The sequence below is a fragment of the Mastigoproctus giganteus genome, chromosome 1, assembly GCF_048544385.1.
Source record: "Mastigoproctus giganteus isolate SK-2022 chromosome 1, ASM4854438v1, whole genome shotgun sequence".
Classification (NCBI taxonomy): Eukaryota; Metazoa; Arthropoda; class Arachnida; order Uropygi; family Thelyphonidae; genus Mastigoproctus; species Mastigoproctus giganteus.
The window spans coordinates 22797184-22814767 of NC_143575.1; the positions used below are offsets into that span (position 1 = coordinate 22797184).

General features: G+C 35.5%; 1 protein-coding gene across 3 annotated transcripts in view; it reads left to right on the plus strand.

Moving 5' to 3' along the window:
• The window catches only part of Elys (AT hook containing transcription factor 1 homolog), a 315674-nt gene that overhangs the window by 122587 nt on the left and 175503 nt on the right, over window positions 1-17584 (plus strand). For 2 of the 3 annotated variants that reach the window (XM_090371873.1, XM_090371882.1), the window contains exons 14-15: window positions 3133-3258; window positions 10392-10482. In XM_090371873.1, the coding sequence (XP_090227999.1) occupies window positions 3133-3258; window positions 10392-10482 (217 nt within the window). The remainder of the gene's footprint in view (window positions 1-3132; window positions 3259-10391; window positions 10483-17584) is intronic. The other variant, XM_090371891.1, reaches the window with a different exon arrangement.

Genomic DNA, 17584 nt, shown 5'->3' on the forward strand with positions numbered 1-17584 from the left:
TGATCCTCCTTTGTGAATTGGGGTCACATTTGCACATCTTCAGTCTGTGGGTACCTCCCCTGAGTCCAAGGAAGCTCTCATAATTATGGCTAAGGGTTTGCTTACTTCCTCTGCTGCCTCCTTTAATATAACTGGATAGATCCCATCCACCCCAGGTGCCTTTCTTGTGTTTATCTTCAACAATTTCTCCTCCAATTTACTCTCAGTTATTACAAGATTCTGTAGCTTACTGCTAGAGTTGAATACACCTCTGGCATTCCCCTCGCTGAATACCTCCTCATGTGTGAATGTCGATGCAAAATATTCATTTAGTTTGTTAGCTACCTGAGCAGGATCATCAACACTTGACACATCAATATCAAGTGGACCAATCTGATTCATCCCCTTCCTTCTAGAGTTTACATAAGTAAAGAACTCTTTGCTGTTTTTCTTTGCATCCCTTGCCAAGGATTTCTCGTAATCTGCCTTCGCCTGCCTAACCTCCTTTGTAACTTGGTTGCATATCAACTTGTATCTGTCATAGGCTTCTGTGTCATGTGTTAATTTGTATGTATCCCATGCATTTTTCTTCTCTGCCATATGCCTCATTAGTTCATCTGACATCCATTTTGGCCTAAACCTTGAACAATATTTCTTAGTTGGTATGTAAAGCCTAGTAGCTTCCAAGATAAGTTCTTTGAATGCTTCCCATTTTGAATTTGCTGTTGGTAACATCATCAGTTGGTCCCACTGTATAGAATTTAAATACTGTCTCAGTCCATCGTAGTCGCCTTTACGGAAGCAATAACCCTTCCCTTTACCCCTAATGGTAGTTACCTCTTTGAGTAAATCCCACTTCAGCACACTGTGATCACTGCCACCTAGTGGTTCGTTTATCTGCAGATTCTTAATGCATGAAGAATCACTACTGATAATCAAATCAAGAGTATTACTCGTTCTAGTTGCCTCCCGAACATGCTGATGTATAAAACAATCATCCAATAAATCCACAAAAGCCCTGCTAGTGTGTGAGTAACCAGCCCCCAAAATCCAGTCAATATATGGGAAATTAAAATCTCCCATTATAAGACACTCTGATTTACTGGCCCACTCTATTTCCCTGTACAGTTTCTTATTATACTCATCAGAGTCATTAGGCCTATAGCACACTCCTACTCTCAATTTTGATCTCCCAATGTTTATGTCACACCAAACTGACTCCACACTGCACTGTCCAGCGATGTCGACTGGCTTCACTTCCTTGGTTTTTATGTGTTTCTTAACTAATAGCATAACACCTCCCCCCTTCCTATCCTGTCTATCCTTTCTGTAGACGTTGTACTCCCCAAATAGCAGTTCCGCATCCCTTATATCTGTGTGACACCACGTCTCTGATATCCCAACAATATCTGCCTTCGATGTTTTGAGCAATACCTCAAATTCATCAAATTTATTTACTAAACTCCTAGCATTGGTGTACACGCAAGTATACCTGCACCTGTTTCTATTCTTAGCTACTCTAACACAACCCATGTGTTTACTTGTACCGCAATGGCTCCCAGCAGTCTCTGAAATACCATGCATCTTGTTTTTCAGGCTTCTGCTCATTCTAATAGAAGCAGTGCAAGAATCTCTTTCACCTCTGCCAGTGGCTACTGTCAATCTATTGGTCTTTGTCTCCCCCCAAGCTAGCAGTTTTCCGACCCACCTAACACTGCCTCGATAGCATCAGCAAATATTCTTGCACCCTTTCTATTTAAGTGTATCCCATCCCTGTAGAAGCAATCTCTCCTGTTAACAAGTACAGTCCAGGCTGAAAAAAATTCTACCCCTTGAGCCTTGCACAATCTTTCCAGGGCCGAATTGATCAACAAGGCTCTCATCATATACTCCCTCCTATCGTGTCTGGGCAGAATTGCAGACACTTTCAAATTCAACCCTAATTCTTGGCTTTTGTTCAACAGTGACCTGTACTTGTTAAGTAATTCTGCCGGTCTCCTACTCTTAATATTATTAGTGCCAACGTGTACAACTATATCACCTTTTGTGCCCTTAAAAGATGATATTCGCTCTACAACGTCATCAACCTTTGCCCCTGGCAGACATACCCTGGTCCTGTTCCACCTATCTTTTTTACAAAGCATGTTCCCCGTTTCCCTGACAATAGAGTCACCAACAACTACTAGTTCCTTTGGGACCAGCGCATTCTGCCTTGGGGGTTGTCTCTGTGTCACGCGATGCCCAAGTGCAAGCTCTGGCATTGATGTGGGCAGCTGAGAGCTTGATGGGCCCCTCAATTTAGTTTCTTCGAGGGCATCCACCCTGTCCTTCAAGCTCTCATATAGGCCCATAAGAACGCCGAGTTGTTGCCTGATATCGATACACTCCTTGCATCGCGCACACACAAAGACATCCCCCTTGGCAGTATCATGTCCCGTACCCGATTGCTCTGCAAACATCAAGCAAACAGTGCATTTTACAAGGCTGTGAGTCAGAGGACAACTGCCCCCCCTCAGTTCTGCTCTGAGCCACAGCACTTCCATTAGCTTGAGCCTTTTGCTTTGCTGCTCTGGTCTGAGTCATGATTCTATTAATTTATTAATTAAGTTATGTTATTAATTATATTACGTTTGTAATCTAAGTCGTTATATGTATTTATTTAAACGTACAATTTAACTGCTAACGAAGTTCAACTAACGCTATCTAGTACGGTATATAACCTACGGTATATCTAGTACGGTATCACAATGGCGGGAAAGTTACTAACGGTAGCGGTAGTTACGAACACGTGGAAACCCTTACCGATACTTTTATAAGGCCGAGTAAAGAATAAATACACCAAATTAATCAAAAAATCACAAAATAATGTTATACTACTAAATTTAAATCAAAAGATTTAGAAAAACAATAATTTCAAATCAATAAATAAGAAAAATCCACTTAGCGGCTTGGAACACGACCGTCACAAATTATTTACCAACAGATTGAAGAATTAAACCCTTACACACATGCAACCAAAAGCCATAAACAATAAAATAGTCAAGACATTTTAGTTTAAAAAATAGTTTTTCTTTTTCAGTGTTCAGAAATTTATAACAAATTCTGTGTTTTTATTTATTAATTTTTTTTATTATGTTTATTGTTTTTTGATAGATATTATCAGAAATCACTTCACTTGGGCCAAGCTGCTTGGTTGATCCAAAAGAACTATTTATGTGCTGTAATTTTGCTGGCCTACTTTTTCACCTCAAAGAAACTACAGTGGAAAAAGCATCCTTAGTATGTATTCTTATTGGTCTTTGCCAAAAATCTTGTCCTACTTGGAATAATTTAGTTTATGCATTTCATTTTTGAAAGTAGATTATCATTCCCACTCTGAGTTACTAACTTCATGATTGTATTTATCAATTGCAAAGAAGCTTGTGATATTTTTATGTTGTGTGGCATAACTTATTGCTTCTTAAAGTATGTTATTTGTAATTTGGTTTTTCTGATCAAGAATATCATATACACTAAAAATAAAATGTGTTCATAATCCAGGAAAAAGCATTTGTTTATTTTTTTATTTTAAGATACCAGGGTTATTAGCATTCTACCTACATGAAAGTATAAGCAGAATATTTGATGGCCACAAAATGACTGGACTTTGCTGAAATTCTGAACACATTCATGTATGTGACTGATATACATTTATGTATATCAGCTCTATCAACATTTTAGACTTCCAAGTGGCATACTTGCTAGGCTCCCTCAGTTGTCATCCCTTGAAGAATGATCAGTCTTGGGGACTAGCACTTGGGATCTTATTACAGTTGGGTTTATTTTATTTCATTTTATTATTATTATTTTTTAAATACCTTTATGAATTTTGAGGATGTTCTAGCTGCTTAGATCCCAGAATGATTACTCAAAGCGATTCAAAATTCGTGTAACTCAAATTATAAGCTTTAATTTATCATTGACGATTTGATGAAATTTGATTCTAACTGCTACACTTGTCATCCCCAGATTGTCCAACAGTTGTCATATATTAGTTTTCAGTTACTAACCAGTAGTATTTTGTTTACAGTGAAGGCAGCATTTCAGTTTTCTAGGCACAATGCATGTTCATAACTGATCATTTATGATCTCTGGATTTTTATCTTTCAGAGTACCTAAAATAATTGGTATATACTAACATCCTTCACATATTGTAAAAATTTAAAGTTAATTTTGATTCAGAATTTTCAACAATTACAAAAACACTGTTAATTTTCATCAGACATGTCGAAGACAGTTTATGCTTAAATTTGGGAAGGACACTGAATGTTTATTGCAATCATGTTTATATAATAATAATAATAATTGAAAATATAATATGTGATGCATATCTTTTGAATCACCCTTATTCTGAAGGGTATATTTACTCTGAATACTTTGTAATGTATATCCACAGTTTCTGGTATAAAGTATTGACTTAAAGAAAATTAGTACTTCTAAGCATGTAATTAAGAAGTGCATAAGTAAATACAGTTGTGTTTGGGTCGAAGAATAAACATTAATTTATGTGAATGTAATTTTTATTTAAATTGTAATGAAAATCTCTGAGTGTAATTTTTTTCTTATCTATAGGCAAAACATTCTTGTTTCTACACAAGAATGATTTTTTATGAGAATCAATTCAGTTGTTAAATAATCCTTTAGAATTTAAAAGCTAAATGTATAATATTTCCAGTTGCAGTTTTATTACCAAAAGATACAGTGCAACCAATGAGCCAAATATTATTTGTATTGTTTATTTATAACAAATTTCATTTGTTATAAATAAACAATGCACAATAATAAATAAATGTTTAAAAACTTTTCCTTACAAATATAATGCTAAGAGTTAATAAATCATGTTTACAGGAAAAATGATTATAAAATGCAGAAGGGGAAAACATAATTCTCCATTATAAAAAAAATCTAAAGTTGTTTGCTCTGTTAAGAATAGCTGATAAATCTATAAGGCTCCCTCCAGATTGAGTTAGGAAGACTTTTGACTGGAAGGCTATAAGGAGGCATTGGGAAATAGAAAGATTAGCCACAGTTCACAGAGAAATGCTTCCAAGCACATCCAGCATACACTCTTGTAGATAGGCCTCTGGAGTAGGTGACCTGTTCATGTGTCCACGTTGATCAACTGTCATCAACACCTCCACCTGCAGTGGGCATAGGAACATTCCTGGACATTGAACAACTGGAAAAGAGTCTCCTGGTTTGATGAGTTAAGGGTCCAGCTCCATCATGCTGATGGACAAGTGCATATTTAACAGTTAGCAGGTGAACAACTGCAACCAGACTGCATGGTTGAATGAGAAAACAGGCTTGACGGCAATGGTATCATGGTTTGGGGGATGTTTTTATGGACATCACTGGTTCCCTTATCTGCAGTGAACACATTCTCAGTGCCAGATCCTACCTTGGCATTGTTTTGGACCAACTTTTGTCCTACATGGTGACCATGTATTCAGATTTCACTGGATTCTCTTAACAAGACAGTGCTCCATTATACAAGGCCTACTTTGTGCAGGAATGGTGCAAGGATCGTTTCCAAGCATTTTTGGTGCTATCCTGGCCACCAAATTTCCCCAACATCAGTCCTATTGAAAATTTGTGGGATGCAGTGGAACGCAGCATTCACCAGTCTATGCCAATGCCTCACTTCATTGTTAAACTCCAGGATATCCTTCTCTCCAACTCGTCCAGTATACCTATACCTGAGGACACCCTCCACATAGTCAATGCAGTACTGTGTGCAAGCATTTACCACGGTAAAAGGCAGCCCAACATGCTATTAGGTAGGTGATCATAATGTTTTGGCTCATGAGTGTATACTGCTAATCCATTCTTCTGTCATTAATTGTCTTCATCTTGTCCAGATGAAGACAATTAATCTGGAAAATGGACAAGAAGATGCCACCTCTTGGCCTCTTCTTGTCCATTTTCATCTCAAACATTCTTCTTGGTAATCTGTCTAAGTTCATTCTCTTCATGTGTCCAAACCATCACAATCTTGATGTAATCATCTTCTCCCTCAGACTTTCTATTCCCAGATTCATTCTTATATCAGTATTTCTTATTTTATCTCTCCTAGTTTTAGTTAGCATAGTCCTTAGCACCTTCATTTCCATTGCTTGGACTCTGCTAGAATACTTTCTATTTATCCTCCATGTCTCAGCAGCATAGGTCAATATAGGGACCAAATATGCCCTATTTATCAGCTTTTTACACTCCATTGGAACTTCCCTAGCCCATAACAAGCTATTAACATTACAGAAGAAACTCTGACTAGCTGCTATTCTCCTAGTTATTCAATATGAAGGCTGCCATCCTTTGTTAATAAACTCCCTACGTACTTAAAATTGTCCACCACTTCCAACATTTCCTCCCCCAATTTCACACCTTTTACACTCAAGTTCTTCCTCCTTGTTCAAGTCAATCGTTGATCTTCCTCTTCTAAATCCATACTGTTCTTGACTCATTCTCTCTCTCTCTCTCTCTTCAATTTTATTCCTTAATCTCGTCTGAAGAATTCGTGCAAAGATTTTAGTACAGTGGCATAATAGAGTGATTTCCCTATAGTTGTTGCATTCCCTTCTGGACTCTCTTAAAAATTGGTATAATGATTCTTGTCCAATCATTTGGTATTCTTTTTGATAATATCATAAAGTCATTTTAGCCTAATATTGCTTGTAGCCCTAATAACTTCCACTAGTAACTCATCTACTCCAGGTGAGGTGATTTTCCATTCTTCATCTTTTTCATTGCTTCTTTTACTTCATCAACACCAACTTTTGGGCTCTCTTTTCCCACTGTGGATTCTGCTCTTCTTACACCACCTTAACCATTGGCCTTAGCATTAAGCAGAGTCACAAAATAGTCCTGCCACTGTTTCCTGATTTCCTTCTCATTCATGACTAATTTTCCACCTATATCAACTAGGAACCCAGCTTCTTCATTGTTCCTTTTCGTATTCCTCAGCAACCCATATGTTATATATTTCCATTAATATCCTCTAATTTATGTGCAAACTCCGTCCAACCTTTGTCCTTTTCTTCTTTTACAATTCTCTTTGCTTCTTTTTTCTTCTCATTGTATATCTCTTCGTGCTCTTCCAATTTTATTTTCATAAATTTTCTGAACTCATTCAGAAAATTTATGAAAATAAAACTCTACAGCTGTTTGAATCACCACCTTCTTAAATTTTCCCCATTATTCATTGGCACCTTCTGTCATTGTACTTGGTAGTCTCTCTTTAATCTTCTCTGTCATTAATTGTATTTAATTATTTTACTTAAAAAAGAAATTTCAGATGCATTGATACTTTACAAGTGCAGCTTGTGGAGAAATAAAGACTGGAAAATATCATACTGATATGCATCAGTATGATATTCTGCACCTAACTTCATTACTGAACATGTTAAATTTTGCTTTGAAATCCAGATAAATACAGAACTATTAATCTAGATTTCAAATATATTTAATAGAAGTAGATGAATATATTTTATGGAATAGGCAAATTACATCGTGTAACATTTTCAAAAAATGTTCTGTTTATTTGCATTTCTTGGTTTTTCTTTGTGAATTTGGGTATGCTGATTCTGAACATGACTCCTTTTGAATAGAGGAAACATTTGCACATTTTCAGTATGTATCCCCCCTCCCCAAATTCATGGATGCTCTCATAATGCTGGCTGAAAGCTTGCTGTTCTGTGAGCCTGAGCCTTATTCACTTTTAGCTTCAAGTTCCTTTCCACTTTCCTCTCAAGTATCTTAAAATCATTTAGCTCTCAGTTAGAATTAGGTATACTGCTGGTATCCCCATCCATAAAAAAAATTCTTCATGCATGAATGTAGATTCAAAATATTTATTCAGTTTGTCAGCAACCTGAACAGGATCATCAATAGTTAAGCCATTCATAGCTACTTGGCCAATGTAGTTCATCCTTTTCCTTCTGGTGTTAAGATAAGCAAAGAATTCTTACTTTTCTTTTCATACTTACCCAAAGTAGTACCGATAGTACTACCGATCTCCTGTAGTACCGATCTTCTCTACCTTCTATTCCAGAGGCAAAGAAAGCAAAGGAACATGGTAAAACTACCTTGCAAACACCGGAAGGACCCTGACCCCAATATCTTGAAGTCCCTACATCATCCCATTTGAACAGAGCACACAACAGGAATCGATGGGTGTATATTTCCATTGTGAAGTAACACAGATTTTATACTTTTTTTTTTGAACCGTGTATGAAAAGATGTCACTCTTTTAGATTGTGACTATTACTAAATTTCTTCACAAAGACCGATCCAACCAAAACAATAACACAAGGAGTTTGCAACAGTGTACAATATGCATAAGTTATGGCTGTACACTGAAGTCTTGCAATTGGGTTCCAGTAGAATTCACCCTTAAATTAGATGTCAGGAGCTCTGCATTGGATTTGGTTAGACCCAAGTTCATCATTAAGTCATCCAGTTCTCATTTCTTAGGGAAATGTGGTGCTTTACTAGAACAAGCTTCTTAGGTGTAATCCCAGTTATCACGTTTACCAGATTTATCATCCAGTTCTGGAGAATCTTCTCTGATAGGTGAATTGGGAATTGACAGATCTTCATTTTGTGACACTAGGAATTGAAAATGATAGGATGGGATACTCTATGGCTTTTTGACCCATGGACTTTTTCAACTTGTTGGCACAACTTGCCTTGATTACCTATAGGCGTTCCAAAGTAGGCTTCATATTGACTTCAAAACCTGGTGCTACCAACAATGTTATGCTTTACCTGCTTTGGAGATAACATATACTTTCATTTGATAGCCATAGCGAACTGCAAAAAAAGAAGTTAGTTAAGTACTTACTAATATCACACTATTATGCATTTATGTAATACTTATAAATGTCACAAAAACAAGACCTTCAGTTGCTACCAAAATATTTACACAGTGTAAAACCAATGTCACTATTGAATTCAGAACACAAAATACATATAAGAAACAGATACATAAAACATTTAAATATAATCAAATTTTTTTGTTACATAGTGTTATGTTTAATAGAAAAGCAAATATATGGTTACAATTGTTATGCTTCTGAAGATTATTTTTTGTGGTTCTCATATTTACTAAACTGAAGGACCTCTATAATATGAGCCTTCCAACTTTTAAAATAAACTATATAACCAAAAGTATTCACACCATGCATATAGATAGTTGCAAAAAATGGTCCTTAATTGAAAAACCTAATAAATACAATGGTAGGTTCACTTTTGGCTTTTATGTTGGTGGAATGTATGCCCTTGGGCATACTTTCTACCAACTTGGCTGGAATTCACTTGTATTCCTTGTGCAAAGCAGCTGCTAGAGCAAATCTGAAAAGAAACCATTTTGGCCTGCAACCTAATCTGGGTTCTGAGCCAACCAGTTAAACTTTTCAGTTTAATTATCCACAAACCATTTATCATGTATCACCCTCATTGTATGAAATGGATCATCTTGCTGATATTAACAGGGCCCATTTCCATAGTACTGCCACTGCATACATAGTGCATAATTATCCAGAACATCCAAGTAGGTTATGGACTTCATGGTTTCAGGCACTACCACTAATGAACTAAGCCTGAACCAACTAAAACAGCCCATACCAGCAGACTGCCCCATCTTACTTCATAGTGAAGATGATACTATCTGATAGGAAGCACTCTCCAGGAAATCTCCACACCCAAACATATCCGTCATAATAAAACACTATTCAGATTTGCCATTCCATAGTAGCACCTTCTGTTAGTGTTCTAGAATCCATAAATTCTGGGAATGACACCACTGCAAATGCCATTTTGTATTGGGAATGGTGATATTGGGCTTATGTGCAGCTGTCCTACCATTGAACTGAAGGCTATGCAGCTCCATGTGTGGTTGACAATATTCTGAAAGATGTTCCTTGGACTTGATCCATGATATTTTCTGCAGACAACAAAAATGAGGCATGAACTACCCTCTTCATGGTTCACTAACTACATTACTTGAGTTTGTGAAGTTGCTTAGACCATTTTTGTTGAGGTTTTCCATCTTTGAATAACATCTACTATAGTGAATTTTGAGAGTCTCAGATCAGTTGCAGTAGTGTGCACAGAAAGCTTACTAACATTGCAATCAACCACTATTCCATATGTCTGAAAGTCTAAGTTTTGATCTATGACCCATCTGGCTTCTAATGTGTTGCACAAGCAGGCCCATGACATTTATATTGGTGAGTCAACAGTACACAATATTCTTGGAAGGGTGTATGAATACTTTTGGTCGTGTGCTGCATACAAAATAAAAATACATAAATTTATATAAATTTGAATTTCTGCATTAATTTATTAAATAGTAAATATGTAATTAATATTAGACATTTCAGAGAGAAACTTTGCTGACTGTTGCACTACAAAATAACCTGACAACATTTTTTGCATCGTGTGTACAATTATTTTCTACAGGAGGTGAGCCATTTCTTTAATTCTAAAAATTTAGTTGAATGTTGATTTTTAAATTCCCCCCATCCCTTCCATCTCTGTCTAATTATTAAAATGTTATCCAATTAATTCATGTTAGGTTTAATATGACCATCTCATGATGTATATAATGTAACCTCCAGTACCAACAAGTAGAATTCGAGAAAGATAGAGAACTAATTTCTCTAAAATGTGAAACCAGTGAGGTAACCAAATAAATTCATATATACAACTCATATAAGCTATGTATCTACATGAATTGTAATGTCAATTATAATGAATATAACATCAAACAAGGAATATGGATTTGGTCTAAGCAGGTGCTCTTTATGCATATTCAAGATATATATATAATTGGTGCCATTTTCCACATAAAGCATAGCAACATGCAAGCTGCATGCAATGTGGTCATACAAATCATTGCAGCATGCTGTAATGCAGTTTATTTTCACAGAAGAATCCTTCCTGGTAAAATTTTTTTTCATATGCTACTTATTTATAAAAAAAGACTGTCAATGAGGCACGCAATGGTTTTCAAGAAGTATAAGTGATTCAGGAATGCCATTGGTCCATGACAACCTCAATCTGTTATTACTTTCATTAATGATGCTGATGGTGAATGATCTTGTGGGAGGAAGAAAGAAACTTCTCAGTTGTTAAAGATGTATAGTGTATCAATTTATAATAAAGTAAAGAGTTTCATTAAAGAACAATGTATATCTTATTCCTTGTATTATGGATATGACTCCACATACATTGAGTCCTCTCAAAATATGTCAACCTGTTGCCTACAGCAGCAGCACAAATCTTCAGTATCTGGAAAAATAATTTTAGCCCTTGACCCTTTTCGATTATGTTATTGTTGTTTTTGGTTTTTAGGAGCATTAGCAACTAAGGCCATATTGCTCCGGGATATGCGGTGGTCATTCCCTGACCTTTCCGCATCCTCTGTATTTGGTGGTGACGGGCTCGAACCCCGGTCTAATCAAGAAGCGTGTGCTACGCACTGCTGCTCCTTCCCGCCTGGCTATGGAGGCACCTTTCGATTATGTGCATACACACATATGCATATATATATATATACATTTTCTTATGTGTGGGCTCAAAAAAGTATGAATGTATATATATTACGACTGATCGACTTACGACTGCTACTGCATCTCGCACCGCGTTTCAGTCTGAACTGAGCATACATACAAGATTGCTGCTAGGAAGAATGCTATACGCACATCAACCCCCCTCTCTTAATGCAGTGCTCTCAGATTTTTCTACTACACTCACACGCCCTATCCATGTGGTCCCCGTAGCCCCAAAGCCTAATGGGAAGAGTTGTGCGTGTAGCATCAGCCCACTGCCCAGTAATGTGTGTTTGGCGCGAATAAGCTAGTCTTAATCCGTTTAGTCAGCTTTGCCATCACAGCCGAACAAAACATCTTACTGATGTATGTATGTCGTGATTCATGCGTCTCGATCTCTGTTTACATACATATTACGTTCACTATTTTTGGTTCAGTTATATTTGTGTTACAATTAGCATTTTTTTAAAACCCTTAAACATGTCAACCAAGAGGACGTGCCTTTGTCTACTCCTAGACCTATCAAGAAAGAAAGAAAGGCCATTGATTTAGATACAAAATTGAAAGTGATCAAGCAGCATGAAGAAGAAAAGAAGGTAAACGCGATCGCACGTGATTTTAAGTCATCTCATTCTACAGTGTCAACGATTTTGAAAGACAAAGAAAGGATTCGTGAAGTTGTTAAATGTTTGGCACCCATCCGAGCAATAGTGATACCGAAACAACATAGAGGGCCCATCTATGAAATGGAAAAATTATTGTTTCTTTGGATGGAAGATCAGATACAGAAGCGAACACCCTTAAGCCTTCTTACAGTGCAGTCGAAGGCTAGAAGTCTTTTTCAGACGCTGAAGAAATGTGCCAGAAAAGATTACACTCAGACATTTATAGCAAGTATAGGATGGTTCAAAAGATTCAAAAGAAGATTCAACCTTCATAGGGTTCGAGTCACTGGAGAATCAGCAAGTGCGGATGTGGAAGGAGCTCAAGAGTTTGTTAAAAGTCTGGATGAAATAATTGTGGAAGGAGGGGTATCAACCAGAGCAACTTTTCAACATGGATGAGACTGGATTGTTGTGGAAAAGGACGCCAGAACGCACTTACATTCACAAGAAGCCAAAAGCATGCCTGGTTTTAAGGCACTTAAAGATAGGCTGACTTTGCTCCTTGGCGGGAACATTGCAGGTTTTAAACTGAAGCCTTTTTTAATTTATCATTCTGAAAATCCCCATGCGTTCAAGAATGTAAACAAACACACTCTGCCTGTATACTTCCGTTCAAACTGAAAAGCCTGGATGACTTAAACATTGTTTGAAAACTGGTTTCTAATTTGTTTTGTACCTCAAGTTTGTGAATATTGCTTTGAGAAAGAAATTCCTTTCAAAATTGTATTAATCTTAGATAATGCACCTGGCCATCCACACCTCACCTAGACCACCTCCATCCAGATGTAAAAGTTGTTTATTTGCCGCCAAATACAACTCCACTCTTGAGGCGCCTCCGTAGCCAGGTGGGCAGGAGCAGCAGTGCATAGCACACGCTTCTTGATTAGACCGGTGTTCAAGCCCATGACCACCAAATACGGAGGATGCGGAAAGGTCAGGGAATGACCACCGCATATCCCGGAACACTATGGCCTTAGTAGCTAATGCTCCTAATAACAAACAAGCACACAACTCCACTCATTCAGCCTATGAATCAAGGAGCGATTGCCACATTTAAGGTGCACTATCTTCAAACCACTTTCGCCCAAGCTATAGCCGCAACGGACACCGACCCAGAACTATCTTTGCGAGAGTTTTGGAAACAGTACGATATTTATAAATGCATCAAAAATATTGCGGCCATGTGGGAGGCTGTGACAAAGAAATGCATGAATGGAATCTGGAAAAACTGTGTCCAGCATTTTGTTAATACTATTGTAACAGTAGTATTGTTAATACTATTGATACTATAGCGTTTTGTTAATACTATTGATGATGAATACTATTGTTAATACAGCGTTTTGTTAATACTATTGTTAATACAGCGTTTTGTTAATACTATTGTTAATACAGTGTTTTGTTAATACTATTGATTTTTTTGACGATAACTTTGGTTATCGTCAAAAAAAAAGTCATTTGACATTTTCTTGGTTAACTGGAAATGTACTTACAGTAAAATAAAGTAAAACTTTATACAAATAACAATGCATATCATGTCGCAGAACTATATCTCTCTCGTACTTTACAAGTTAGCTTAGACTGTCCAGATCTGAAATGTGAAAAGTCATTTCACATTTCCGGTAAACCAAGAAAATGTGAAATGACTTTTTGTTTTTTTGGTTAATTACAAAAACATCAACTACAAAAGGATATTGTAGTGAACGTTGGTTGACTCTAAACCCTCAAAATTACAGTAGCCATTTTTATATTTACATTAGTTTCAAAAATTAGCCTAGGAGGGTGCAGCCTTTTAAAGGTATTTGAGGTGATGTGCATTTATGGTTGTGTACAAGCTGAAATTGAAGAAATTTTCTGGAATTTGGATCCAGAAGTTGATGAAACTGAATCAAACATTACATATATAATGTAGAGACTGCATTGAAACTAACAGCGAAGTTTTTTATGTTTTTACAATTATTTTTACTTTTTTTTAAAATGAAATTTTAATTTTTCAAAATTAATATTTAAAGTATTTATCTACATATTTTTCAATTTTTACAATCTTTCAAATTCTCTGAAAAATCTTACTCGATCTAGGGAGTGTACATACTGCCTGGCAACTCACTAAAGAAGAGGTTAAACTCTGTTTTCCACAGAAAATGATCACACTTCCTCTCCTTATTATCTCTGTATACATTAAAAAAAGTTTTCTTCCTAGTGATATTTATTCGGGCCAATGGGAGAAGAGGGCAGGGCAATTACATCATTACAAATGCGCAGGTAAATAATTACATTGTTGTCTTCCATTGAAAGACAACTGCCTCCATAATGTTCTCCTACCTTAAGCATGTGTTTCACTGTTTAATACATGACCCCTCCCAGTATAATTTGATGTTCCATTGTAATGTCAGCTGATGAAGGGACCCAGTATAGTTTGTATATTTGTAAATAGTTAGTATTTTAGTCCTGCTCTTTCAGATGCAACAATATTCCTCATGCATTATGGAACCCGAAGCAAAACTCCTTTTTCTAAATGACATATGTAAACACAGGTAAATAATTACATAGTGATATTTATTCCACCTTGAGAATGGTGTGTGGTGGGGTAGCCAGCCAATGGGAGGAGAGGCATGCGGGTCATGTGGTACAGGTGCATTATGGCATCAGTTGCCAATGCGGCATTAAACACCAAACCAACTGTAACGTGGTACAAGTGGAAGTGGGTGGGACAATTACATAATTACAAATGCACAGGTAAATAATTACATAGGTCACTTCCTGATTAGATATCGATCAGTGCGTTTTGGCAGGTGTGTCTTTACCTAGAAAGATTTGACTTACTCTGTCATACCTCTACATTTTACATAGAAAATCATGTGTGGGGGGTGGGGTTGGCAAGCAAAGCCCCCTAGTTATTATTATTATTGTTTTGTTATGTGCATTGATCATTAGTTTTTGAGGCATGTTCACATATATATGCATATGCACCTATTGTCTGCACATCTGTCCATCCATTCTATCCACATAAAACAGAGGGCCTCCCAGTGGATCAACTTTCATGAAATTTTATGCTTGGGTCTTTTAAATATTTGCTGAGCCATTCCAAACTTCATAAAAATTGCACTAATAAGAAATCTGGCAATTAATATTTCTTTTTTTTTTTTTTTCATATAAATTATATGGAAAAAAGAAAGTCATAGATTAAATGAAGTTTTAATGCAGTATTGTTAGATTTAATTGTTACATGCTTTTCTTGTATTGCTGTGTAAGACTTGTTAACATGGTGTCACGCATGAAGAGATACATATATATAGAGAGAAAGGACACACAAAAAACAAGTATATGGAAGAAGTGCAATAAATATTATATAGTTGAAATTAAATTGAACAGCTAAGTTTAGGAAATGTAAAACTATAGAGCTTTATTAAGTGTTCTGTATAGTTTTATCTTAATAATTAATTGATTAGGAAATAACTATATTTACTTTTCACTTCTGTTAATCACAGAAAAATTTAAAAAATTCAATTTAACAAAAAAAAAAAAAAAAAAATATTGAATGCACCTGAAATTAAATTCATTGTGCACATTAACTAACTTGTACTCTTAATGCTCTCAGTTTCTGAGACAGTTCCAGTATAGGTTAAAATAGCACTTTAACCATATTTGAGTTAATTTCTGATTCATGTAATTTGCAGAATATAAAAAATTAAGTATAAAAAAAAATAAACTCTACTCCACTAGAAGTAATTTGTTTAAAAGGGTAAACAATAGCAATGATCACTTAACAGAATTGCAATTTTGATAGTTTAATTGTTGTTGACAGTCAGTATTTGATTATTACAGATCAGTATGTTTTTTTTTGCTCAGTTTTCATATAACATAAATAATTGGAATTGTTTATACTGCAAATACTATGATATAATATAGGAAACTGTAAAATCAAGATGCTTTACAATTCGAAATTCTTTAAAATCTGGAAATATTAATAAAAGTGATCAAGCACTCAAGGAAAGATTGATAATTTTTGGGGAGGGTCTGGAAAATGTTTGGAGGAGACCTTTTATTAACTAAAAGTATCCCTCACTGATCTTAGAGTGGGAGTAGTGATTGGTGAACTTTCATGTTCAGAAAAACTACAAATGGAAAATAATATGTAAGTGTTTAACATAATAATAATCCAAAAAATCAGGGAACGACCACCGCATATTTGCGGAGCAATATGGCCTTAGTTGCTAATGCTCCTAAACACCCAATAACAACAACATACCTACAGGTAATGATGTATGCTTGTGTCGGGCGACAAATTCTGCTGATGGTGATACACAATAATTTTCATAATATTTTTTACACATTTTGTTTTTAAAATTATATTTTAATTTTACAAAAATTAGAAAGAGATCAGTGAAAATCAGTTCACTTAGAGAAATGCAAAGGTATAGAAGATTGTTTTTTTCCTTTTGCAACTTTTTGACGAATGGCACTTTGAATATTTCTTAAAACCAGTTTTTCAGATAGACCACTATCATCTTGCTGCTCCAGGTAGTCAAGAAGTGCTTCTGCATGGCTTAATTTTGGCTAATTTTTTGTGACGATATCAACTTTTTTCTCTTCTGCAGGTTCACCATCATTATTTAGTGCTGATGTAGTAGTCGTTACTTGATGTAAAATTTTTTATTTTAAAAATCCTATTTAAAAAAATAGGATTTTTTACCAAATCCTATTTTTATACCAGTGGATGAATGGGGAAATCATTTAACAAAAGTAGTAATTATTTACGTAATTTTTGCAATTCAGGTTAACTTTATAATTTATGTTATCCATTAAGGCAGATAATGGAAACGTTTTATACTATATCAAACATTAACTGACACAATGGGGCATTTCAACATTTGTCTGTCAAGTGTTGCAAGATTTTAACACAGAAAAAGATTTAACTGATATGATGTGGGTTTCAATACATATTATTGGTTAAGTCTAATAGTCATAATAGTTGTCTACTTGTGTGTTAAAAACTTTAACACACAAGGTAGACAAATGTTGTGACTTATCTTTACTTCATTACCAAAAATGCACCACTGTGTTGGTTAATTCTGATACAGTATAAAAAAGTTTCCATTATCTTAAATTGTTTTTCTGTTTTAGGGGATAATATGGATTATAAATTTAAATTGAATCATGCAAATTATGTAATTAAATAAATAATGTAAAAATATATGTATGTTATTCAAAATTATATAAATAAATACCACATTTGTTAAATGATTCTCCCTTTCATCCATAGCCCATTTGGTCTGAAGATAGGATTTGGTAAGAATCCTGACACCTATTAACAATACAATCTAGTGTAATCTGGCGAAATGTTGGATTAGT